We start from the raw sequence: 23,667 nt of genomic DNA on the forward strand, positions 1-23,667 counted from the left end.
GCACTGCGTCTGCTCGGCCCAGGGCCCAGCCTGGACCCCCTACAAATAGACCGGAGTCCCATTTCGGTGAGCGCGGTCCAGCTACTACTATACCCACACAGGACCCCACACCCCTCCGGAGCTGGTTAACAAATGCAGCTAACTAACGCACTCCTGCAAAATTCAGGCCCTTCTTCCCCCTACAGGCCACGTCACTCAAACTCAAGATCTGCTTTACTCTGGCAGACCCAAAGCCCCCAAAACCAAACTAGGCCTTCCAACTCATCGAGGTTCCACCCCGCTGAGACCCTTTGAAGTCCACTCCAGGAAAGCCCCAGCTCACAGATGCTGGGCACATCTATTTACTTTAGTCTATCAACCTCCAAATCCATTCTCCAGTGGAACCCACCTACTGAGCCAAGCTCCACCTTTCTGGGCCCCGCCCATCTCCACCCAGGCGCGCAAATTCTGGTTCTGGGGACATTGGGATCTTAGTCTACAGATCAAGACTCAGCCCTATGGGCTCTTCCACTCTGCAAGTCCAGCCCTCTTCACCTCCGCCCCAAGCCTAGCCAAGAGACCCCAGCCATCCAACCTGATGCCGCAAACTCGGGCCCAACTAGATCCCACCCCGTTCCCCAGCCCGGCCACTCCTTTCCCTCTAGACCCAGAAAGTCTTTCCTTGGAGGACCTCGGGCCTTGGGAGCTGACCTGGAGGCCTCCCTCTGGCGGTCACACCAGACCCTAACCCAGCCTCTTCCCTTTTCCTTCCTTCCTAGGTGTCAGTGGACGTGGACTTGACGGTGGACTAGGCATGAACTCAAGCCCTCCTGGGTGGGCATGGGGGCTTCAGAAATGGTCATTAAACTGTTTTCCAAAACCGAGTTCGGGGTTCATCGTCCCCTCTATTCTCTCGCCACCTCTCCGCAACCTGATGTAAGCTCCTCGGCGCTCTTGGATCAACCTTCCTAAAATTCCATCACCTCCAGGAAGCCCCCTGTGAGAAACCAGAATGCCGGCAGAGGGGCCCAAATTTTGTAGGAAAGGTGGAGCGGAGAGAGGGAGCGTCCGTGGTCTCTGAGTCGGTCTCCGGGTGCGGTGCCTCCTTCCCGCTCTAGGACCCCCAACCTTGTGGCACAGCCTTCTCTTCAGTCTCCCCTTTCCTTCCACTGCGTGGGTGCGCATCCGCGTTTGTGTCTGGGGTGAGTGGAGCCCCTACAGGCCGTTCCACCGAGACCCGGTGGTCGGCGAGCGGAAAAAGGCGTTCTGCATCCCCGGGAAGGCTGTCCCCTCATCAAGCCAGCAGCCTCCACCCACCCCCAGGCCTGGAGCTGCATCTGGAACCTTCCTTCGCGGGGATGGGAGGGGGGGGGTGGGTGGATTTCCGAGGGGTTTGGGCGGGGCCAGCCCCTGCTGCACTTCCCCTCCCGCCCCCTCCGCGGACACGCCCTCCGCTCGGCAGGCGCCGGTGCCTTTAAGAAGCTCGGCGCGCGCCCCGATTGATAGAGCCGCGCGCCGCCTCCCCCGCTGCAGACTGCGGCTCTGCGGGCCCGGCCGCTCCCGACCTCGCTGCCGGCCCGCGCGCCCTCCCCCGGCCCAGCCGCGTCTGGCGGCGCAGCCCCCTCCCCGGCGAAGCGCGCTGCCCGGCCGCCCCATGTCGGCCGCCCCCGCCTACAGCGAAGACAAGGGCGGCTCCGCTGGCCCCGGGGAGGCCGAATACGGCCACGACCCGGCGAGCGGCGGCATATTCTCCTCCGACTACAAGCGGTGAGCCCGGTACCGTGGACAGCGCCCGGCCCGCCCCGCCCCCGCGGCCCCGAGCCCGCCCAGCCCCCCGCCAGCACCCCGCCCCGGGGGGCCGCCCGGGACCCGGCGCTGGGGTGGGAGGCCGGAGCGGGATGCGCCCGCCGGCTGCCCCTGGAGGCCCCGCAGCCCCGCCCCGGGGGGCCGTCCCGTCTGTAGGTCCGGATTCCAGGCTCCCCGCCTCCCGCGCGTCTGGCGAGTTGGCTCCGACCGAGCGCGGGGGAGGGATCAGCGCCGGCGAGCTCGCGCCCCGGGCCGGTGCGGGAAGGCCCGCCCTGGATGCGGACTCAGCCTCCAGGCCTGGCCCCTCCCAAGAGTCCATCTTCTCTCCTTCGGGTCCCTGCGTTCGCGTCCGCGTCTCCCCCGGGCGCTCGCGCTGCTGCTCCCCACGCTGCCCCTGCGGTTCAGCCCGACCTTCACGTCCCACTCCTCCGCTCCACCCCTGGATCACTCCTTCGCTCATTCGGTTATTCCTAAATTCTGAAAGAAGCATTTTTAAGGGCCCACTGTGTCGAGTCTTGTCCTAGTCACCGTGAATGCGGCTGTGAACAGGAGACAGTCCTTGACCTCAAGTTGCTTTAGAGGGGATCTCAGAGGAAGAATCTGTCCTCTGTCCGCGACAATTCAGTATAGTGGGGACAGTCAGAGGGTGAGGAGCTGGTCTCTGGCCCCGGAGAAAGGCAGGAGGGGAGAGGGAGGGGTGTTCCCGACAGAGGAAGGAGCTCGCAGGAAGGTGGGGAGATGAAGGACGGCCAGGTCACAGGTTTTGTAGGTGCCGGTACAGTGTGATCAGAATCACTGTGCGGGCCACTGCAGTGACCGGAAAGGAGGGTGAGAGATGCCAAGGTTGGGGAGCGGGGGGCGGTCACGAAGACTTCTAAGCCCGAGATGTCAGATTCGCATTTTAGAAGGATCCCAGGCTGGATCGTGGAGAAGAGATGGGAGGTGTGCTGGATCGAGGAGACAGTGAGGGGGGTGTTGAGGGTGGAGGGGCGTCCAGGATGGTGGCCTAGACTGTGGGAAGGGCTATTGAGAAGGTAGGAGCCACAGAGCTGATAATTAACTAGGGGGCGAGGTGAGAGGAAGGGACTGGGGGAAGATAAGGATGAGACTCAGGTGACTAGTTTTGGAACTGGAAAGAGGGTGGAGCCATCCACACAGCGTGATTGGAAATAAAGATGTTACAAGCAAATCCGTGGAAAATAAAGTTGAGCTCAGCTTTTGACATGCTGAGATTGTAAACTCTGAGGGACATTCAAGTCCAGTAGGTAGCCAGATCCTAGGATTCACATTCCAGGAGGGATTATTAACATATATATATGTTGATCAAAGCCGCAGAAGGAAGTGAAGATAACCCAGGGAGAGTGTATAAAATGAGTTCAGACAGGGCACAGGTGTGAACCCTGAACACGCATGAGGGGTGACCAGAGAGCAGGGGGAAAGTGTTTCAGAGTGACTGAGCAAAAGTAAACCAAAGGCAGGAGGAAAATTAAATGTGGTTTCAAGGAGGAGGAAGTGGTCAGCAGTGTCAGTGCCCTTTGAGGTCAACTCAAAGAAAGAAATCGTGACCATTGGTTTGACAAAGAGCAGGTCAACCCCGACCTGCTCCGCTCCTCACCTCCTGCCCTGGGAGACCAGAGCTGGCAAAGTCAGAGGTGGAGGAGCGAAATTATTTCTCCCCACATTCTATTATGAACAATTTTAAACATACAGAACAGCTGAGTGAATAATAGAATGGACACGTGTATCCTTCCACCTGGATTCAACTGTTGTTGACATTGTCCCACATTTGCTGTATCTACCATCTACCCATAAATATTTTTGGCTGAACCATATAAGTTGCAGATATCATGGCCCCTCATAAATTCTAACTAGCATCTAAAGCCAGATTAGGGTGAATAGAGGAAGAAATAGGAGGTGAATAAATAAAACCCAGTGAATGGGAATTTTGCTTTTAAGGAGCTTGACTGTAGAGGGGAGAGAGGGAAAGAGTTGCTGGAGGAGAACATCGGCTTGGGATGGTTTACTTTATTTTTATTGTTACGTTTGTTTGTTATTAGGATAAGGGAGCCCAGAGCAAGTCTAACAGCTGATAGGAAGAAGCCGGTAGTGTGGGATGGGCTGCAGGGAATTGAAGGAGGCCCGGATCCCTGAGTGGTGGGAGGAGAGGCTTCCAGAGCTGGGTGGGAGGCCTGGCCTGGCTTCAGAGGGCAGCTCTGCCCAGAGGGAGGAGAGGACAGCACGGACACGGATGTGTTGGGGCTGCAGGGGATTGTATCTAAGGCCTTCCGTCTTCTGTGAGAGGCAAGTAGTGAAGCTGTAAGAGCAAGGGCAAGGCTATGGGTGGGAATTTGAGGAGCGTCGAGGGGGTTGATATACCGCGAATAAAACCAACCACTCCTGGCAGGGTAGGAGCAGTGGGGACAAGAGGGCCAAGGATGTGAGTGAGCCAGCGGTGGAGGATGGAGCTGGGAGGCATAGGCCAGGTAGGGAGGACGTAAAGATAAGAGAAGGCTGATGGGAGGGAAGAAATCGGGAAACTGGCTCTGGAAAGACAGGTGAGGATCAAGAAGGTTAGGGTCAGGGTGGGAAGAGGGTGTGGGAGATTTCTGAGGAAGAGCAGCTCTGGGAGGCGGAGGCCCAGTTGTGGTGTGAGAGTGGAGGCAAGGAGGGCATCCGTCACCTCTGTCTGGACCTGCTCCCCTGACCCCCAGGCCCTGCCCTGAGATGGAGCATTGGCTTAGTCCCCAGGCCCTGCCCTCCTCCCCCTCCTGAGTCCTTGTCTTTGAGCAGCCAGGAGGAAACTAGAGCCTCCTTCTCTGCCGGTATCTGGTTTCTGAGTTTCGGGGGCGGGCCGTCTGGTGACAGTCACAGGCATCCAGGCTTCCTGGTCAGTTCAGTCCCATCTCCGAGCAGACCCTAGTGCCTGATGCAGCGGTTCCTGCAGCTCCCGGGGGCCGTGGTGAGGCCAGGAGGCAGAGGGGCCTGTGGGGCCGATCAGGAGGCTGCCAGCCCTGTGCTGGCCCCCGAAGGCGGGCCCCCACCCTGGTACCAGGCCCTGCAGCCTGAGGAGCTTCGCTGGCTGCAGGCCTCAGAGGAAGACCCAACCCCAGAAGCATCTCTGGAAGGAGCTTGCCCAGAGCCTGGCCAAGGCCAGAGCCAGAGCCAGCCGCTACGGTACAGAGGACCCCAGGGACCCTCACCCAGACAGCTGGGGAGGCAAGGGGTGGGCAGCTGCCACTCAGCCAGACTCGTTCAGGTCCCACTTTCTCAGGAGCAGGAGTGGGCTGGCGTTTAGGGTCCAGGCAGGAGGAGGGATGTCAGGGGCGGATGTCAGGGGGCTTAGTGTGGGGACTGAGAGTATGTGGGGTGGGTACATGAGCTTAACTCCCCAGAAGCTCTGAGGGGAGGAGGACAGTAAAATATTTGGGCGTTGAGGCCCCACCTTGACCTTTTCCTCCCCCCGGCCCTAGCTAGAGTGGGCTCTGGGTGAGGTTTGGAGACTAGATAAAGCACCGAGTTTGGCCAGCCTCTCCTGGCAAGTGGATTGGCACTTGGGGGTAGAGGGGAGGGAGGAAGGTGTATCAGGGAGGCGAGCATGTCTGGCCTCATATGCCATGTTTTACCCCCTGGCAGGCTCCAGCCACCCCCAAGAGAGTCGGGCCAGGCCAGGCCAGGGGTCAGGTCAAAGTGAGTGCCATGTAAGGGGATCCGACTGCAGGAGACTAATGTTTCATGGTCTTAGAGCCTTGTTGTGTATCTCTCTGTTCCTCTCCCTCTTGGGAACATAAGCTGGTGGGAACAAAGATGAGAGACCCAGGGTGGTCACAGCCCAGGAGGCAGCTGCTGTCTGTTGGTGGCATCTGACAATCCTGCCTGTGCTGTGTCTGCTCTCTGTCCACAGTCCCTCCCCCCCTCAATTCCCCATCGCCCAGGGCCCCGGAGCCCTCAGGGGCCTGGAATGTATGCACTAGGCTGGGTGGGTGGGAATAATGTACGCACCCCTGGGCATGCCCTGGGGTGTGTGCATTTCACACGGGCCTGTGGCATTTCGGGGAGGGCAGTGTGAAGAAGTCTGCTTTAGAGGACATCCAGCTTTAAAAGGGACTGGGCAAACTCCGACTGCTGACCAGTGAGGACTCCCCCTGACCCCTCAGAAGGGAGTCAGAGGATCTTGAGGCTGGATGTGTTTGATCTTGGAAGCCTAGATTTATCATCAAGAACCTCAAACAGGCATCTACTGGCCATTTTGGCGAATGAGCCTGGAGTGACCGAGTTTTGTCAAAAAGGTGTAGGTGTGTGTGGTGTGTGTGTCTGTGGAAGGACGTGTGGGGTAGTGCACTGTGTGGGATGTTCATGTCCAGGTGAGGGTGTGGGGGAGTATGGAGAGGTCTTCTGGTGGGTGTGTGTCTGTGGGGATGTGTGTATGTATTTGTGGGTCTCTGTAGGGATGTGTAGGTGAAGTGTGTGGGGGGGCTTATGTGTGGGGAGTGTGTTTTTGTGGGAAGTGTCTGTATGTCTGGTGTATGTATCTATGACTGTGTTTCTGTGGGGGTTGTGGGTGTGTGTCTGCGGGCTTCTTTGTGTGTGGGGGGGTTATATATGGATTATATGTGTGTCTGGGGGGTGTAGATGTGTCTGTGGGGGTATAGATTTGTCTCTGGTGTAGGTATGTCTGTGGGGCAGATATGGGAGTGTTTGTTGTATACGTGGGTGGTGCTGGTTTTGGTGGGGGTGTTGGGTGTGTCGGTGTCTATGGGGTGTAAGTTGACTGTGGGTGTATGTATGGAAGGTCCTGGGGGTGCAGTGGGGTGCGTTTGTATATTGGGGAAGGTGGCGCCCAGCTCTGTCATTCTTCCCACAGCCTCGGTTCTGCCCAGACCAGCTCAGTGGTCTGTACCTCTGTCTATACCCCTGTTGTCCTGAGCTCAGCCCCAGCTAGGAACTGACTGCCTGGTTTGTGGCTGGGAGAGTGACAAGGTGGTTGTCTTCTGGCCCTGGCTTGGCCACGAGAGAGTAAAAAGTGTCCTCTGGTTTTAGGGGCATCTCCCCAAATGGGGGAGTTTTCTTTTTTCTTTTTTTTTTTTTGAGGAAGATTAGACCTGAGCTAACTACTGCCAGTCTTCCTCTTTTTGCTGAGGAAGACTGGCCCTGAGCTAACATCCATGCCCATCTTCCTCTGTTTTATATGTGGGATGCCTACCACAGCATGGCTTTTTGCCAAGCGGTGCCATGTCTGCACCCGGGATCTGAACTGGCGAACCCCGGGCCTCCGAGAAGCAGAACGTGCCAACTTAAGTGCTGTGCCACCGGGCCGCCCCGGGGAAGTTTTCAATCAACATGCCTGGGGCTGGAGAGCTTCTCCTGCCTTCATCTGACAGCCTTGCAAGTCCTCTGTGTTCTGGAAGGCGTCCTCTTTCTACTTTGCTTTCCATCAAAAATCTCTTGAGGAAAGACACTGCCTACAATCCTTGGAGCGTCAGTTTCTTAGCACCCCTTCTGTCCTTTCTATCTGCGAAGCACTCTCACATTTCAGCAAAATGCGGCCCTATGACTAGGTGTGTGTCACGTCGGGTTCCTCTCTTGGTCTCAGCATTTGTCACTTACTCATTTCTCGGCATCAGAAGCTGTCACGTTTGCCTCTTTATGACTATTATCATGCTCTTCCCTCTCCTAATGTTGCTGCCTCCAGTTTCTGATTGCTCTGTGTTCCACTTCTGTGACTAACTTTGCACACACTACTTTTTACCTTCCACCATTGGTGATACCTCTCCAGGCTGGGTTCTCATGCTTGGGTCCAAAGCTGTGGGTTAGCAGAGTATCCTCTGGGAGATTAGAGAATGTGCAGGTCTCCACACACAGCTGCTCAAAAAGTTTGGAATTGTGTTGGCAACATCTGAGTGCATCAGCTGTCCCACGGTTCTGTCAACTATCGATAGACACGTTTTCCATGTTTTTACTCGCAATTCTCTGTTCACTTCTTTGACCACCAGCCTTGGACCTCTGAGTATGGTTGCGTAGGTTGTTCACTGCACAAGGGCACCTGGCTAAGGAATACCAGACCATGCTCCACTCACTGAATGGGGAGCAGCAGTTTTAGGGCTATGTCTATCTGGAGGGCCAAGCAGGTGGAGGAAGAGCTTGCAGCAGCCCTAAATTTATATCGGTGCTTTATTTATTTTGAATATTAAACTTTTATTCACCATCCCACATATTTTCCTTTCTGTTGCTGTTATGGGCTGAATTGTTTCCCTCTCAAATTCATATGTCAAAGTCCTAACCCCCCTGTACCTCAGAATGTGACTGTATTTGGAGGTAGGGCTTTTAAAGAGGGAATTAAGTTAAAATGAGGTCATTAGGGTAGCTAGTCCAATATGATTAGTGTCCTTATAGGAAGAGGGAATTTGGACAGGGACACACAGAAGGAAGACCACATGGAGAGACAGGATCTACAAGCCACGGGGAGGGGGCTTAGAAGAAACCAACCCTGCTGACACCTTAATCTCAGACTTCTAGCCTCCAGAACTGAGAGGAAATAAGTAGTTTAAGGCCCCCACTCCATGGTACTTTGTCATGGCAGCCATGGCAAATGAATACAATTGCCTTATGCTTATTTTTTTCCCTAAATTTAGTTTTATATACCAAATTCAAAAAAATTAAACCTAGCCATCTTGTTACTGATAATTTTATGACCTTAAAAATAAAAAAAATTTCCCCTTCCTCTTCCATATTTAAAAATAATTTAACTATACGGGGCTGGCCCCATGGCCTAGTGGTTAAGTTCAGTGCACTCCACTTTGGCAGCCTGGGTTTGCGAGTTTGGATCCCGGGCATGGACCTACACTACTTGTCAGCCATGCTGTGGCAGCGACCCACATATGAAAAATAGAGGAAGATTGGCACAGATGTCAGCTCAGGGCTAATCTTACTCAGCAAAAAAAAATCAAATGTGGAGTTTATTTTGGTGTGAGATATGTGTACAAGTTAAATTCTTTGCTGCAAAGCAGTTTCCCAACAGCATTTATTGCTGAAGGGGCAGAAAGGTTCTTTCTTCCTTTGGTGAGGTATTTGTTCATAATGTGTCAACTTAGACGCGTTGATGAAATTTCCCTCTATGACCTTGACTTTCTGTTTTTAACCCAGTACCATAGAGCTTTTATCATTGTCATGTTGTTTTGTGTATTGAATTCCGGTAGGGTGAGGTGTCTGTCATTGTTCATTGTTCTCTTCTTTTCCCCAAAATATTCTTTGGAGTTCTTACCTATTGATTTTTTTTTCTCAGGCAAATTTTGCTGTCATTTCATGAAGCTTAACAAAATGCCTTCATTGAAATTTCAATGGACATTGCACGAAATTTATGTATTGGCTTGGGGACCACCTTTATTCCCCTTAGCCATATACAAGGGGTCATTTATTCAAATCTTCATTTATTTCTCCCATTATGGTTTTATAACTCCCCTGAATGAGGGTTAAAAGTTGAGCGACAGGTCTGGCCTTCGTTGTGAGGTCATCTCATCAGACCCTGGAGTGTCTAGGACCCATCCAGTCCTTAGAATCAGTTCAGTCTGGGGGGTCAGGGTCTGGGAACACACTCGGTGTGGGATGAGGGCATCTTGCTCTTGTTTTGACAGCCATCTCCTTTCCAGGTCCCTCTCATCCATCCACCTGGCCATTTCCTGGGAAGGGCCCATACCTTTTCCACCCTAAACCCTCCTCTTGTCTCCTGGCTCTATGTCCCTGGCTGTGTTAGTTTCTCAGGGCTGTGGTAACAAAGTGCCACAAACCAGGCAGCTCAGAAGAAGAGAAATGTATTGTCTTACAGTTCTGGAGGCTAAAAGTCCGAAACCAAGTGTCAGCAGGGCCGTGCTCCCTCTGAAATCTGTAGGGGAATCCTGCCTTGCCCCTTCCGAGCCTCTGGTAGTTTCCTGGCAATCTTGGGTGTTCTTTGACTTGTAGATGGAGCACTCCAACCCTCTGTCTTCACATGGCGTTCTCCCTGCCTCTTTGTGTCTTCCCAAGGCCATCTTCTTTTTGTTGCTGTTGCTGTTGAGGAGGATTCGCCCTGAGCTAACATCCATTGCCAATCTTCCTCTTTTTTTGCTTGAGGAAGATTAGCCCTGAGTTAACATCCGTGCCCGTCTTCCTCTATGTTTTGTGTGTGGGATGCCACCACAGCATGGCTGATGATGGAGTAGGTCCGTGCCCAGGATCTGAACTGGTGAACCTGGGCCACTGAAATGGAGTGCGCAGAACTTGAACCACTCGACCGCAGGACCAGCCCTCACACAAGGCCATCTTCTTATAAGAACACTGGACACATTGGATTAGGATCCCACCCTGCTCCAGTATGACCTCACCCTAATTATAGCTGCAACAACTCTGTTTCCAAATAAGGTCACATTCTGGGGTACTAGTTGTTAGGACTTCAACATACCTTTTTCGAGGGGGACATAACTCAATGCATGACATTGGCTGGCCCACGTTTCTCCCGACCCTGAGTCCCCTGATCTGTACTTCCCCGCCTTCCCCTCGGGTCTGGTCCTGCCTGAGCCCTCCCTGCCATATCCCTTCTCTCTGCCTGCATCGTCCTGATTGATATCCCCACTCCCACCCTTATGCCCTCAGCTGACCTCTTGTGCCTCCCATCAGGCATGATGACCTGAAGGAGATGCTGGACACCAACAAGGACTCCCTCAAGCTGGAGGCCATGAAGAGGATTGTGGCGGTGAGCAGGGAGGAAGGGGGCCTCTCCTGGGGGAGGGGCCCAGGGGTCAAAGAGCAGCTCTCCTTGGCTCCTTGTGGACCTTCCCCTAATAAGGACTGGCCTCCTCCCCTCTCCTTGTCCCCTCCCTTGACTCCACCACCCAGATGATCGCGCGCGGAAAGAATGCCTCGGACCTGTTTCCCGCTGTGGTGAAGAACGTGGCCTGCAAGAACATAGAGGTGAGCGCTCCTCGGTGAGAGAGCTCTCATGCCCACCTCCACCAGGAATAAACTCAGGCTGGTTGGGGGTGAGCAACGGAAGGATCCAGCCCCGACCTGCTCAGAAAAGCCCCTGGTCCAGGAGAAGGCTCTGTCTACGTGTCTCTGAACTAGATGTGGATCAGAGTGAAGAACCTGGGGAACACTCTGGACGCTGTCCCCCACTGGAAGAATTTGTCCCCATGGACCACAGCTGGCTGGGGTGATGACATCTCCGGGGGGGGGCACCAGTCCCTGCTGAGAAACCTGCTCTCCCCCAGGTGAAGAAGCTTGTCTACGTGTACCTGGTGCGCTATGCTGAGGAGCAGCAAGACCTGGCCCTGCTGTCTATCTCCACTTTCCAGCGTGGCCTGAAGGTCAGAGGTCTCCGTTTGCCTCCCTGGGGCGTGGGTCTCGTTGGTGCTGTATGGGAGGAGTGGACCCAGGGAGAGGCGTGAGCATGGGGGGAGGCTCTGCAGGCTCTTTCCCACCTGCCTAGCATTGGAAGAAGACCAGCCAGACCCTCAGAGGGCGGAGGCCAGCTCGGAGAGGGCATGAGAGAGGCAGTGGGTGCCCAGGGACTGTGTCTGTCCTCCTCTGAGGAGCCTGTGATAGTGGCTGCCTCAAATATGAACCACTTGAGTCCTTGACCATGGAGGGCCCCTCAGCCCTCCCCCCATTAGCATAAAGGGTTTGCAGCCCACAGCCAAGCAGAAGTCAGCCTCCTTAGGACAGGATGCTGTGAGGGGGGCTGCCGACCTGGATTCCTCACCTCTGGGAGCTCAGATGCTTGGCGCTGGCAGGCTCACCTAGTCCAGGGATCCGTGGAGAACAATGACTTTTCACCTGCAACTTGGTAAGGAGGACAAAGGGTTTATTGAAAACAGATGAGCTCCACCGAGAGGAAAAGAACCAAGTTTACTGTGGAAGAGAGCTGCTCAGACAGGGAGACCGGGTTCCAAGGTCAGAGCAGAGGACGTGAACTCATGACGATTCCCTTTCAGGCAGTTCAGTACAGCCCATTATTCCTCTAGCGCTGGAACAAACGGACTGTTCTTCTGTTTAGCGCCAGAAGAAGTCGTTGACTTGTCTTAGCTGCCCCACTGTATACAAAATATCCACCTTTAAAGACCTGCATCACCACTGTTGTGTGAAATGCTCTTGAGGCAGGCAGAAATTGAAAAATCACCTACGGGAAGGGACCGTGGAAAGATTCAAGTCCTTTAGACTGGAGTGGCCTGAATCCCCCACATTAGTTAAACTGAATGTTCTCCCCTTTTGTTTGTATATTAAACGCACGCATGAGAGTCTCCACTGGGTTCTTTTCTGGTTAGGGTAAAGAAGTCAGTATCACTGCATTCTGTCCTCTCTCTGTATCAGCCTTTTCAGCTCTGATTGCAACCATCAGCGCCTCCAGTCTTTCCACAGGCTTCGTTCAAATTCCCGTGAGAGGGATCTGAAAGGTCCAGCTCATCTTTTCATGTCCAGCTGATTCTCTAGGGTGCTGAGCAGACTGGGAATTGACTGCCCAAATCCGGGGCTCACCCCTGGTCCAGTCTGCTATGGCCAGCAGGAGGGGTTGACAGGGTCTGCTTCTGGGAGGTGGGGTCGAAAGGACAGGCACTTGCGTATATCATCATTCACTCAGCAAATACTTGGGTATCTCTCTGCCACACATTGTGCCGGGTTCTTTTTAAAAGTCAACACCATAGGATCTGTCCCACCTTGGCAAGTAGTCTTTTGGTGTGAAGCAGGGTTAAATCATTTTATAAGAACTTTTCTGAAATTTTTTACACAGATTTTACATTTACCTGTAGTTTCTACAGTCCGCCCTTTGCCCCTGTTTAGAAAACCAGAGCTTCTTTAGTCTAACTCACTGCAATGATTTCTCTAGAACAGCCATCAGGAAACTTTTTCTGTGTAGTGCCGGCGAGTAATTTAGGTTTTGCAGGCCGTACAGTCTCAACCGTGCAACCACTCGACTTTGCCCTTGTGGTGCGAGAGCAGCCATAAATGAGTGGGCGTAGCTGGGTTCCAATACAATTTTATTTATAAAAAAGGCAGAAGACAGGTTTGGCCTGAGGGCTGTAGTGTGCTGACCTTTGCCCTAGAATATCTGTGACGGGTCATCTGCAGTGACGGAGACCTCACTTTCATAAGGCAGCTCACTGCATCTTAACACGACTACAACTGTTCTAGTTTTTTTAACCGTTATATTGTATTGAAACCTCTACAGCTACAATTTTTAAAAATTTATTTCAGACTCACAAAAGGCATAAGGAATAATATAATGAATATCCATATACCCAGCATAAGAAATGAAATATTTATCAGACAGCCAAAGCCCCCTACGTGTCTTCCCCTGTTTATCACTCATATGCATGTATTTATTCTTTTATTATTTATGTATTCCTAAACAATATATAACATTATTTTGTAAATGGTATCATATAATATATGTGTTTCTCTAAATCTCATTTTCTTTTGGTTGTTGTTACTGTTTGGGGGGCTCTCCTGCACATTGGAACCAGTCATTTCCATCCAGGGTTCTCCTTCTTTTTATCAGCCGAGGCTGAGGCTGTGTTTGCTTTCTTAGCAGTCCACTAATGTGGCTGGCTCGATTCAGACAGCTTCCGGCTGGCAAGCAGATAATCCAGGTCTCCGTACATCCTGTCTTTGTGCAGCTGGTCCCTTGAATCCCCTATGAAACCCTCGTCTGTTTTGTAGTAGAGAAGGAGACCAGCTTGGTTTAGCACAGGGTCCAAGCCAGGGCGATCCTGAATCTTAATTTTGTCTCCTGATTTTGTGTCTTCCTCCAAGATGTTGATAAGCGATTTGAACCAGGGCAACAGACTGAGTCCCGTGGCATATCCTGTTTCCAGGTTGACACTGATCTGTTGATAAACCTTCCCTAAGTACAATGCCTTACCACATTGTGGATCTACGTAACTATACAACCAGCTGGCATTTTCCCATCTTCTTAGGAAGGATCCTATACATTAGCAAAATTTCTTAACACCTTTTGTGTGCAAAGGGCTGTGGTGATACAGAGATAAAAGAGACATGAATTCTGCTCTTAAAATGCTTATGTATTAAATGAAACAAAAGGCCTGCCTCGAAAATGGCAACAGAGGAAATGCTATGAGAGACTCCCACAATGCCTTGCTGAAATCCACATACATAGCATTAGTATCTCCCAGTATTAACATTTACCCTATCAAAAAGGAAATAGGTTTTTTTGGTAATTTCCTGTGAATCCACAATCATTTCCAAATAAAATAGTTTTTTTAAAAAGGGAACATAGGTCTTAGCAGTCTATTTGACTCTAAGAAAATAGACTCCTGCTTTTTAAATAAGTACTTCTAAATCACCTATTTAAAAATTAATTCCAGAATTTTGCCAGAGATTACCATCATTTTCACTTGTAATTTTGCGGATCTTCTCTTTCTCCATTTGAGAGGATCAGGGTAGCGTCTATCCTTTAGTGTTCCAGCACCTCTCCCATTATCCGCCATTCTCATGGTTAACAGTAAGTTACAGCTGCTGCTGATTGTGCGAGGACTGCCATAAGCGCCATGACTACAATCCGTTGTGTCTATTGCATCTACAGGATGCAATAGGAGCAATGAGGAGGGGTCCACACAGCCGTTCTGTTTTTAAAGACTGCGCAAGAAGAGGAAGAAGAGCAGCTTTTGAAAGACTGCTGGGGAAGAGGGATGAAGGGATAAATTCTTTGGAAGGGAGACCAGCCTGCTTTTGCTGGCAGTCACCTCGGGCATAAACACAAAGAGACACCCCCTCCCCCCCCATCCTAAGGAACAGGAGGTCTTCAGGAACTTTAGGTGTTGTGAAAGTTTTTCCCTCTTCCTGAAAGTGAAGCAGCCCATTGCCACACCTGTTCAGGGGTGAGATTTCTGCAGCCAGGACCAAGAGTCAGTGCCCTCAATCAGTGTCCCCCAGATGCCCAAGCACTGGCACATCATCTAGGCTCAGGGCAGGAGGCAGGCACACAAGAGCTGGTGGTAGCTGGGGACAGTGAGTTCCATAGGTGTGGCCTCCCCCATCAGGACACCTGGTGCCCTCTCACGGCTCTGCCTCCACCTCTGCCCTTAGGATCCCAACCAGCTGATTCGTGCCAGTGCCCTCCGTGTCCTTTCTAGCATCCGTGTGCCCATCATAGTGCCCATCATGATGCTGGCCATCAAGGAAGCTGCCTCGGATATGTCGCCCTATGTGCGGAAAACAGCTGCCCATGCCATCCCTAAACTCTACAGGTATGCCCAGCCCCGCCCTTCACTCCTCGGGGTAATGGTTCCCAAGGCCCCAGGCCACCCCTGGCCTCCCCCAAGTCTTGCAGGCTTCCCTTCTTTTACTCTGCAGATGGATTAAGGCAGTTGGGGAACTGACAGAGATGGAGGTCAGTGGAGGTGGGGGCTCACACCCATCTATGAATAGGGTTGGGGCACAGGAGGTGAACACAGCTTGGGCAAATATCGAGAAGGCTGGAGATGGGGGGAGGGGCAAATCCCTCAACCGTTTCTCCCTCAGTTTGGATTCTGACCAGAAGGACCAGCTGATAGAGGTCATTGAGAAGCTTCTGGCGGACAAGACCACGGTGCGTATATGTGCACACAGGGGCGGGTGGTGGAAGGGTGCTGGGCAGCGGCCCTTCTGCTTTTCCGTTCACCCTCTCTTGCTTCTGTCGGTTCCCCAGCTGGTGGCGGGCAGCGTGGTGATGGCCTTCGAGGAAGTCTGCCCCGAGCGCATCGACCTGATTCACAAGAACTACCGGAAACTCTGTAACCTGCTCATCGACGTGGAGGAGTGGGGCCAGGTGGTCATCATCAGCATGCTCACCCGCTATGCCCGCACGCAGTTCCTGAGCCCCACCCAGAACGTGAGTGGGCCCGGACCCCCAGGAGAGACCCTAACCCTCGCCCTAGCAGAGTGCGCAGGAGGGTCGCCCCGAGGAGGCGCCCCCTGGCCCACTGGTCTCCCCCTCAGGAATCCCTGCTGGAGGAGAACCCCGAGAAAGCCTTCTACGGCTCGGAGGACGACGAGGCCAAGGGCCCGGGGTCGGAGGAGGCGGCTGCCGCGGCGCTGCCCACCCGGAAGCCCTATGTCATGGACCCCGACCACCGGCTGCTGCTGCGCAACACCAAGCCACTGCTGCAAAGCCGCAGCGCCGCCGTGGTCATGGCGGTGGCGCAGCTCTACTTCCACCTGGCGCCCAAGGCGGAGGTGGGCGTCATCGCCAAGGCGCTCGTGCGCCTGCTGCGCAGCCACAGGTGCGCGCCCGCCCCGCCCACATCTCCATCTCGGGCTGGCCCGGTCCTACTCCCGTCCCGGCCCGCTGCGCATCTCTAGGACCGTGGGAGCATCACGTCCCCCAACCCTAGCCCACCTGCGCACGCAGTGATCCCGGTCCCACTTTCCTCCCACTGGTGCCCTCCCTTCCCACACTGGGCCTCCCCTCCCTCCTGTTTGGCCCGCCGCCCTTGCCCCCACCTTCTCCCCCTTGCCTCTGCCGAGGGGCCCAGGTACCTCTGACTGTCCTCTCCGCAGTGAGGTGCAGTACGTGGTGCTTCAGAACGTGGCCACCATGTCCATCAAGCGCCGGGTGAGCATCTGACCAAGGCCTGCCCTCGCAGTCCTAGGGGAGGCTCCTGCAAGCACTAGGGGTGCTGGGGAAAGGCAGGATTGGGGAATGCCTTGAACAGCACGTGTAAAGCTCCGAGGCAGGGGGAGACCCCAAATGCAGGTGGAAAGCAGGGCCTGGATCTTGAGGCGCCACTGAGGGAGGAAAGCCAGGTGAAGAAAGACCTGAGTCAGACCTGAAAGGGAGGAGAGGCCTGCGGAGTGGAGGACAGTGAGGACGTGGGAAGGATACTGGCCCTGGGTCGGGAGAGGAGGGGTGGCTCTGAAGGGAGGCAGGTGCAGGGCTGCGGTGGAGCTCCCTGGGGCTGCCTCTCTTGTGCCAGGGTATGTTTGAGCCCTACCTGAAGAGCTTCTACATCAGGTCCACCGACCCCACCCAGATCAAGATCTTGAAGGTGAGTGATGGACAGAAGCCCCTCCCCATGCCCCCACCCTCTCAGATATCCACAGTGGCCGCCTTGGTGCCTGCTTGTTTCTGGGGCTGAGCCCGTGGTTGCCCCAGCCACAAGCATTTGCTCAGGAAGCCAGGCCAATGGGAGTCGGGAGACAGGGAGAAGGGACCCCCCCCCCCCCCCCCGCCTAGTACCTGTTACACACCTGCCGCATTTCACATATAAAGTAACTTGATTTTCATGATAATCCCAGAAAGTGTGCATTATCTCTATTTTATTGAAATGTAGACTCAGGGAGGCAGGATAGTTCTGCTGACCCCAGAATTCATTCTTTTCCCACCACAGTCTTCTGTCTTGCACCTACAGTGCTATTGCCCCCACGCACCTGCTCCCTCAGGATTTTGTGGAAACATACACCCACAGAAAAAGTGGCAGGAGCCTGTACCCTCATTCCATTCCTGCTCTGCGTCCTCATTATTGAGGGATTTCATTCAGCATCAGTTAGTCCTCCTAACCCTGTGGAACATCTGCTGTGTATCAGTCACATTGCTAGATCTAGGGGTACACGCGTGAGCAATCTCATCAGGCACCCTGGCCTTGTGAGGCTCACGGTCTAGTTGGGGTGAGGAGGGGATGTTAAGCAGCTAATCACAAAACACATGTAAAAATCCGTTTGTGAAATGTGGTATGAAAGAAAAGTGCAGAGAGCTATAAGAGCGTGAAATTGGAGGACCCGATCTAGTCTGGTGTCGGGAGTTTTCCTTCAGGAGGTGAGGCTTGAGCTGGGGCCCAAGAAGTGAACATGAGTTATCTAGGTAAACGCTGGGACAGGAATGGGAAGAATTGCTCCACACAGAGGAAGCAGCACATGCAAAGCCCTGAGGCAGGAAGAGGTCTGACAAGAGTGACTGGGGCACAGAGGACAAGGGCAGGTGGTGAGAGATTGAAGGTAGACAGCGATCAAATCGTTCAGGGACTTGTAGACCGCGGTAAAGACGTTGGTCTTTATTCTAAAAGCAATAGGAGGCGTAAGGTTTCCGTGGAGGTGCAATGGTGACATGATCATACTGTAAGTACCCTGTCGAGGAATCCACTTAAGAGGCAAACTGGTCCTCCTGCATTTTGGACAAGTTTCATGAGCTGTGAGTTCCCTCATCAGTCTTAGGATGATGCAGGGCTATCCTGAGGATTGTTTTCTGGTGTGTGATGTGTGTTTGGAATGAAGGGTTATGAAAGCTCAGAAAACCTGTAGCCACTCTGCCAATTTTGCCTTCCTGCAGCTGGAAGTGTTGACCAACCTGGCCAATGAGACCAACATCCCTACTGTCCTACGGGAATTCCAGGTACGGGCCAGGGGTCAGCTCCCAGCCAGAGGAGCCCAGGAGAGCTGCCCTGCAGCTCCTTGTGCTCAGTGAGAATTGTCCTGGTGGGTCAAAACTCCTAAGAGCCCAAAGTGGAGAAACTGTTATCTTAGGTTCCCTCCCGGTGTCTTCTGCTGGCTTTGGGCTGAGGAGTCACTGGGTAGTGGGTGAGAGTGTCACTCCCACTTCTAGAGTTTAGCCTCTAGCATGATGAGTCATTGAATGAGGGGTGACAGCCTTTCTGAAGGTGACCCTCAAGCCTGCAGAGTCACTGAGGGATCGCTCCCTGCTGGGGGTCACTCTGTCGTGGTGTCCCACAGACCTACATTCGCAGCATGGACAAAGACTTTGTGGCAGCCACCATCCAGGCCATTGGACGCTGTGCAACTAACATAGGCCGAGTCCGTGACACCTGCCTCAACGGCCTGGTGCAACTGCTGTCCAACCGTGATGGTCAGTGTTTGTTTGAGTATCCAACTTTGACGACCAGGGGGTATCTGCCTGCATGTCTGACTCTGACGGCCCATGGGTATCCATCTGTCTGTTCAGGCACAATGTGTGTACATCAGTCTGTCCATCTCAGTTAGTGTCCAGGTGTTGCCTCTGAGGGCCACTGGAGACGTGCAGGGGATTGAGAAAGAGAGCCAAGGGTCTGGGGGCACTGCAAGTGTGTCTGTCCACCTGTGTGTGGTCATCTGACTGTCCTGGGGTCCACACACTCGATTCCTGTTCCACAGAGCTTGTGGTCGCAGAGTCAGTGGTCGTCATTAAGAAGCTGCTGCAGATGCAGCCGGCACAGCATGGGGAGATCATCAAACACTTGGCAAAGCTCACAGACAACATCCAGGTGAGGGAGTAGCCCCATGTTTCCATCTCCACCCCAGTATCCTGCCTATGATTTTAAGACTCTATAATTAAATGCTCTGGGCTTAATAAAGTCAACTTCCGCACCTTCCATACTGGCTCTGAAAGGTCTTCAAGTGGAAGGAGGGGAGGGAGGGGACTGTGTGACCCTGACGTTGTTGCCCAAGATTCATTCACCTTTCTGTGGGGATCCCTCGCTGAGCTCAACGGCCTCAGCACCACGTGTGTTTTCTCTAAAGTGCTGGCCAGCAGTGGCTGATCGACAAATCCTGTGGTTTTCTGTTGCTCTACCAAGTTGAAACTTTCAAACAAGGCACTCCTGAAGATTCAGGAAGAATAACATGGCAGTAAAGCATCAAGGGTACAGTGAGTCCAGACAAGCAGCCTTTTAAATGATGACTGACTTTGGGCTTGAAGGCTCTGCCCATGCTAATGAAACCCTAGGGAAGAGGGGAGATGCTGCTCAGAAAACGCCCGCTTTTTAATCTCTCTCCCACCACCCCCACTCCCATTTCCAGAGAACCCCATAATACAGTAGGCCAGCACAGGTGAAAGGAGTGCCATTTCCCTGGCAGGCCACAGGCCCACCCACATTCCCACATTCACCCCAGTCCTAACTCCTCTCCCACACCCACAGGTGCCCATGGCCCGAGCCAGCATCTTGTGGCTCATCGGTGAGTACTGTGAGCATGTCCCCAGAATTGCCCCTGACGTCCTGAGAAAAATGGCCAAGTCCTTCACAGCAGAGGAGGACATCGTCAAGCTACAGGTCATCAACCTGGCAGCTAAGCTCTACCTGACCAACTCTAAGCAGGTAAAGATTGAGAGATGCTGCCTAAAACGCTCTGGTTCCCAGAAACTGCCTAGGCGGTGTTCTGTGGGCCTTCACCAGGTAGGCGTGGACTCCAGCATCTCTTTCTGAAGAGAGTTTGGGGTAGATGGCTGGTCTACCCAGGTAACCAATGCTACCCCAGTGTCCATGACCACTCTTGGGACCCAAGGGCCTGGTAGGGATGGTGGTCACTATTGAAGAGGTGCTCCTGTGGGGCTATAACCTCCACTCTGCCAGTGGGAGTGTCCCCACCTGCTGTCTTTGGAATAGTGGGGCTGTGAAGAACCACAGTTGAGTGGGGCTGAGGAGAGGAGCCAGCAGCGACAGGCATTGATGGGAGAACGTGTGTCCAAGGAGATGTCATCTGTGCTTCCTCTCAAAGCTCGATGATGCTTGACCAGTTTGTGCCAGGGATAAGGGGGCAAGTCTCTGCTCAGGCTTGGGTGGTGCTGGTGGCCCTTGTCATTCCCAAGGTGGAAGGTTACAAAGAGTACCATAGTGAAGGATGTGGCCCACCAAGCTGGAATATCAGGATGTTAAAAGCCTCTTGAGCGTCCAGCATCCCCTGAGATGGTCCCACGAGATTCTCGTAAGAATTGAGTGTAACACACAGAGCTTTTCAAGGTGTTGGGGACACCAAGCACTATGACAATTCCCACACTCACTGCCCCACTCAGTTAAGCAAGATAAGGGTTGGCAAACTACCACCCATGGGCCAAACCTGGCATACTGCCTGTTTTCGTAAATAAAGTTCTATGGGAACACAGCCATGTTCATTTATTTGTTTATTCTCTACGGACGCTTTTGATGCTGCAAGTTGCGACAAGTTGACTAGTTGTGACAGGGTCCACATGGCCTGCAAAGCCTAAAATAGTTACTCTCTGGCCCTTTATAGAAAGAGTCTGCCAGTCATTGCAGCAGAGCATCTGGGTGGGTGACTGGGGTCTGCAGCACAGCTATACCCTGGAGATTGTGACATCCCTGACAGCATGAAGGTGGCCTTTTTGCCATCTCATGGGAGTCTTTGGATGGTGGCACTTGTGCTTCTTCAGTGACTCCTTTGATGCATGGTGGCTAGCATGGGCCCCAGGGACTCAAGCTGGGGAGGCAGAGCCATCATATGCTGGGACTGTCATCAGGAGTTGGGAAGGACAGCAGTGACATGTGGAAGCACTAAGGGACTGGGTCTGTGGGTGTCAGTATTGTCAGAAGCAGACTGGAGACAGAGAAGTTAGAGGGAACACCATGGGAAGCATTCAGTCATTGAACAAATATTCGTGTGTTTCGTTTGTTCAGATGGGAGGAAGGAGCAGGTGGGAAGGATGGTTGAAAAGATGAAGCAGCATGGGTGGGGACTGCCCAGATAGAGGGAAATCTGCTCAGGACGGGGCCAGAGCCCTGAGCCCCAGGATGGTGACATCGGCACGTTTTCTTGAGCCTAGGTGTGTCCACATGGCGTTTCCCCAAGTTGTCACTGTCAGCTACATGTGTTAGCTCCAGTGCACACTGATTCGTTGATTTATTTAACAGATGTTTCCTGAGTGCCTCCTATGCCTGGCACTGAGCTGTGTCCTCTGGTAATGACAGTGAGTGAGATGTGTTTACTGGCCTCCAAATGTTCATAGCCAAGTAGGGGAAACAGCACAAAGCACAGAGCAATAAGAGCTCTTGTCAGGGTTGGCTGCTGTCAGAGAGCCGTGGGTGTGTACAGCTGAACTCCTCTCCTAGACAGGACACAAGGGGTCCCAGCCCGCACTGGGGCACTCAGAGTAGTGCCCTGTTCAGGCAAATTGATACTGACCTCCAGGCATCCTTCACCTGAAGGTACGTCCTCCCAGGCACAGGCCCCTTAGAATGGTTCTTTGGCTTAATAAAGAGAACTTGTCTCCTCCTGGCTACCCTCCCTGTCTTCTCCCTTCTTCCCAGCCTGTTCTGGGAGGGGCGCAGAAAGGGGAGTCCTTGGCGTACGAGGAGGGAGGCGACTTGGACGTATGCATGGCCATCCTTGCAAAACAGCAGTGATGCTGCCCCCATCCCAGGACCCTGGGTGACATCTGGGCCTGCCACAAGCCCACAACAATCCCAGCTATGCTCCCCAACTCACTGACCCCCACTGCACACCACATCCTGGCCCAGGCTGGGGCCAAGGAGATGACCAAGAGGATCGGCCCTGGTATTGCTCAGCAGATAATCAGATTCAAGGCCAGAGGCCACAAAAGCTCTGCCAACACGTGCACTGACAGAGGGTTCGGGTGGCAGTGGTAGTGAGGGTGGTTATTACAGCCACCTGGGGGATGGCTTCTGGGGCAGTGCCTAGAATGCTTTTGGCAGGTGGCTTTGCTTTTGTATACCTGGGGAGGTGGGAAGGAGGAGGGTCTGCTGGGGTACTGTGGGAGCTAAAATCTGCCTCTACAGTGGATGGAAGATTCTGATAAGTTCTACAGAATTTTTTTAAAAAAGTTAATAACTTTTTTAGTATTATAAAGGTAATGCATGCTCATCATAAAACATTTGGAAAATCCAGAAAAGTATTAATTAAAAGTTTAAATTAGGGGCCAGTCCGGTGGCTCGACGGTTAAGTTCACACATTCTGCTTCGGCGGCCCTGGGTTCGCTGGTTTGGATCCTGGGTGCAGACATGGCACCTCTCAGAAAGCCATGCTGTGGCAGGTGTCCCACATATAAAGCAGAGGAAGATGGGCACGGATGTTAGCTCAGGGCCAGTCTTCCTCAGCAAAAAGAGGAGGATTGGCAGCAGATGTTAGCCCAGGGTTGATCTTCCTAAAAAAAAAAAGTTTAAATTAGCCATAGGTCTACCACTTAGAAAAGACCACAATTAATGTTATAATATATTTCCTTAGCTTTAAAGAAAATTTTTTTGTTGACTATATATATAGTCATTCAGAAGTTATACATTTTTTTGTTCAATATATTAATCCTTTCATTTCTTTTTCCTTCTAGTGCCTTCATATTTAGAAAGTTGTTTTCCTGTTCACAAGTTAAAATTTTCACCTGTAATTTCCTACAGATTCTTTTTCTCTTTTCATATTCTTTAGTCCACTGCATTAGTCTTCTATTGCTGTGTAATAAATTACCATAAACTTAGTGGCTTAAAACAACATGTTTATTTTCTCACAATTGCTGTGGGTCGAGAGTCCATCCATGGCTTAGCTGGGTCTTATGCAAGGCTACAATGGAGGTGTTGGTCCACCTGGGTTCTCATCTGAAGACTGGCCGGCAAGGGTTCACTTCCAAGTTCACATGGTTGGTGGCAGCATTCGCTTCCTTGTGGTGGTAGGACTGAGGCCCCGGCTTCTTGCTGGCTGTCAGCTGGAGAATGCGCTCAGCTTCTAGGGGCCACCCTCAGCTCCTTGCCACATGGGCCTCCCAACACGGCCACTCATTTCTTCAAAGCTACAAGAGAAGAATTCTCTAGAGTCAGTCTGCTAGCAAGATGGAGTCTTAGATAATGAAATTGGATCAGGGGACTATGTTTCACCTCCGTCACCTTTACCATATTCTGTTGGCTAGAAGCAAGTTTCAAGTCTTGCCCAAACGCATGGGGAGAGGATTACACAAAGGCCTGAGCACCAGGAGGCAGTGATCTGGGGGAGAGAACCGTAGAATCTGTCTGCCACATCCATCTAGAGCTTATTTTTGTGTAGTGTGTGAGGTGAGAGTGTATTTTAAATCTTCTGTTTGTTTGTTTTTGAATAGCCAGTTTTCCCAGCATGATGTAGCAGGTGGTTGTAAGGTAGTAGCTATGTTGGCACAGGTTCTTGAAAAGGCGTCAGTGTTCCCCACCTAAAATTCTCCTT

The 23,667-nt window shown here is 52.7% G+C and overlaps 1 protein-coding gene across 4 annotated transcripts in view; it reads left to right on the top strand.

The window, feature by feature from the left end:
- Positions 1 to 1,431: 1,431 nt before the first annotated feature.
- Positions 1,432 to 23,667, top strand: part of AP3B2 (adaptor related protein complex 3 subunit beta 2) — a 32,725-nt gene continuing 10,489 nt past the window's right edge. Inside the window, exons 1-14 of one of the 4 annotated variants that reach the window (XM_044760714.2) lie at positions 1,432 to 1,746; positions 10,432 to 10,507; positions 10,651 to 10,725; positions 11,025 to 11,120; positions 14,857 to 15,017; positions 15,292 to 15,358; positions 15,458 to 15,640; positions 15,748 to 16,031; positions 16,309 to 16,363; positions 16,725 to 16,796; positions 18,074 to 18,136; positions 18,475 to 18,607; positions 18,892 to 19,001; positions 19,656 to 19,832. In XM_044760714.2, coding sequence (XP_044616649.1) covers positions 1,634 to 1,746; positions 10,432 to 10,507; positions 10,651 to 10,725; positions 11,025 to 11,120; positions 14,857 to 15,017; positions 15,292 to 15,358; positions 15,458 to 15,640; positions 15,748 to 16,031; positions 16,309 to 16,363; positions 16,725 to 16,796; positions 18,074 to 18,136; positions 18,475 to 18,607; positions 18,892 to 19,001; positions 19,656 to 19,832 — 1,665 coding nt within the window. In that variant the 5' untranslated portion in view covers positions 1,432 to 1,633. Of the gene's footprint in view, positions 1,756 to 10,065; positions 10,128 to 10,407; positions 10,508 to 10,650; positions 10,726 to 11,024; positions 11,121 to 14,856; positions 15,018 to 15,291; positions 15,359 to 15,457; positions 15,641 to 15,747; positions 16,032 to 16,308; positions 16,364 to 16,724; positions 16,797 to 18,073; positions 18,137 to 18,474; positions 18,608 to 18,891; positions 19,002 to 19,655; positions 19,833 to 23,667 lie in introns of those variants that run through there. The other 3 variants (XM_070494563.1, XM_070494553.1, XM_044760722.2) reach the window with 3 other exon arrangements.

This window comes from Equus asinus, chromosome 2, assembly GCF_041296235.1.
Source record: "Equus asinus isolate D_3611 breed Donkey chromosome 2, EquAss-T2T_v2, whole genome shotgun sequence".
NCBI classification, from domain to species: Eukaryota; Metazoa; Chordata; class Mammalia; order Perissodactyla; family Equidae; genus Equus; species Equus asinus.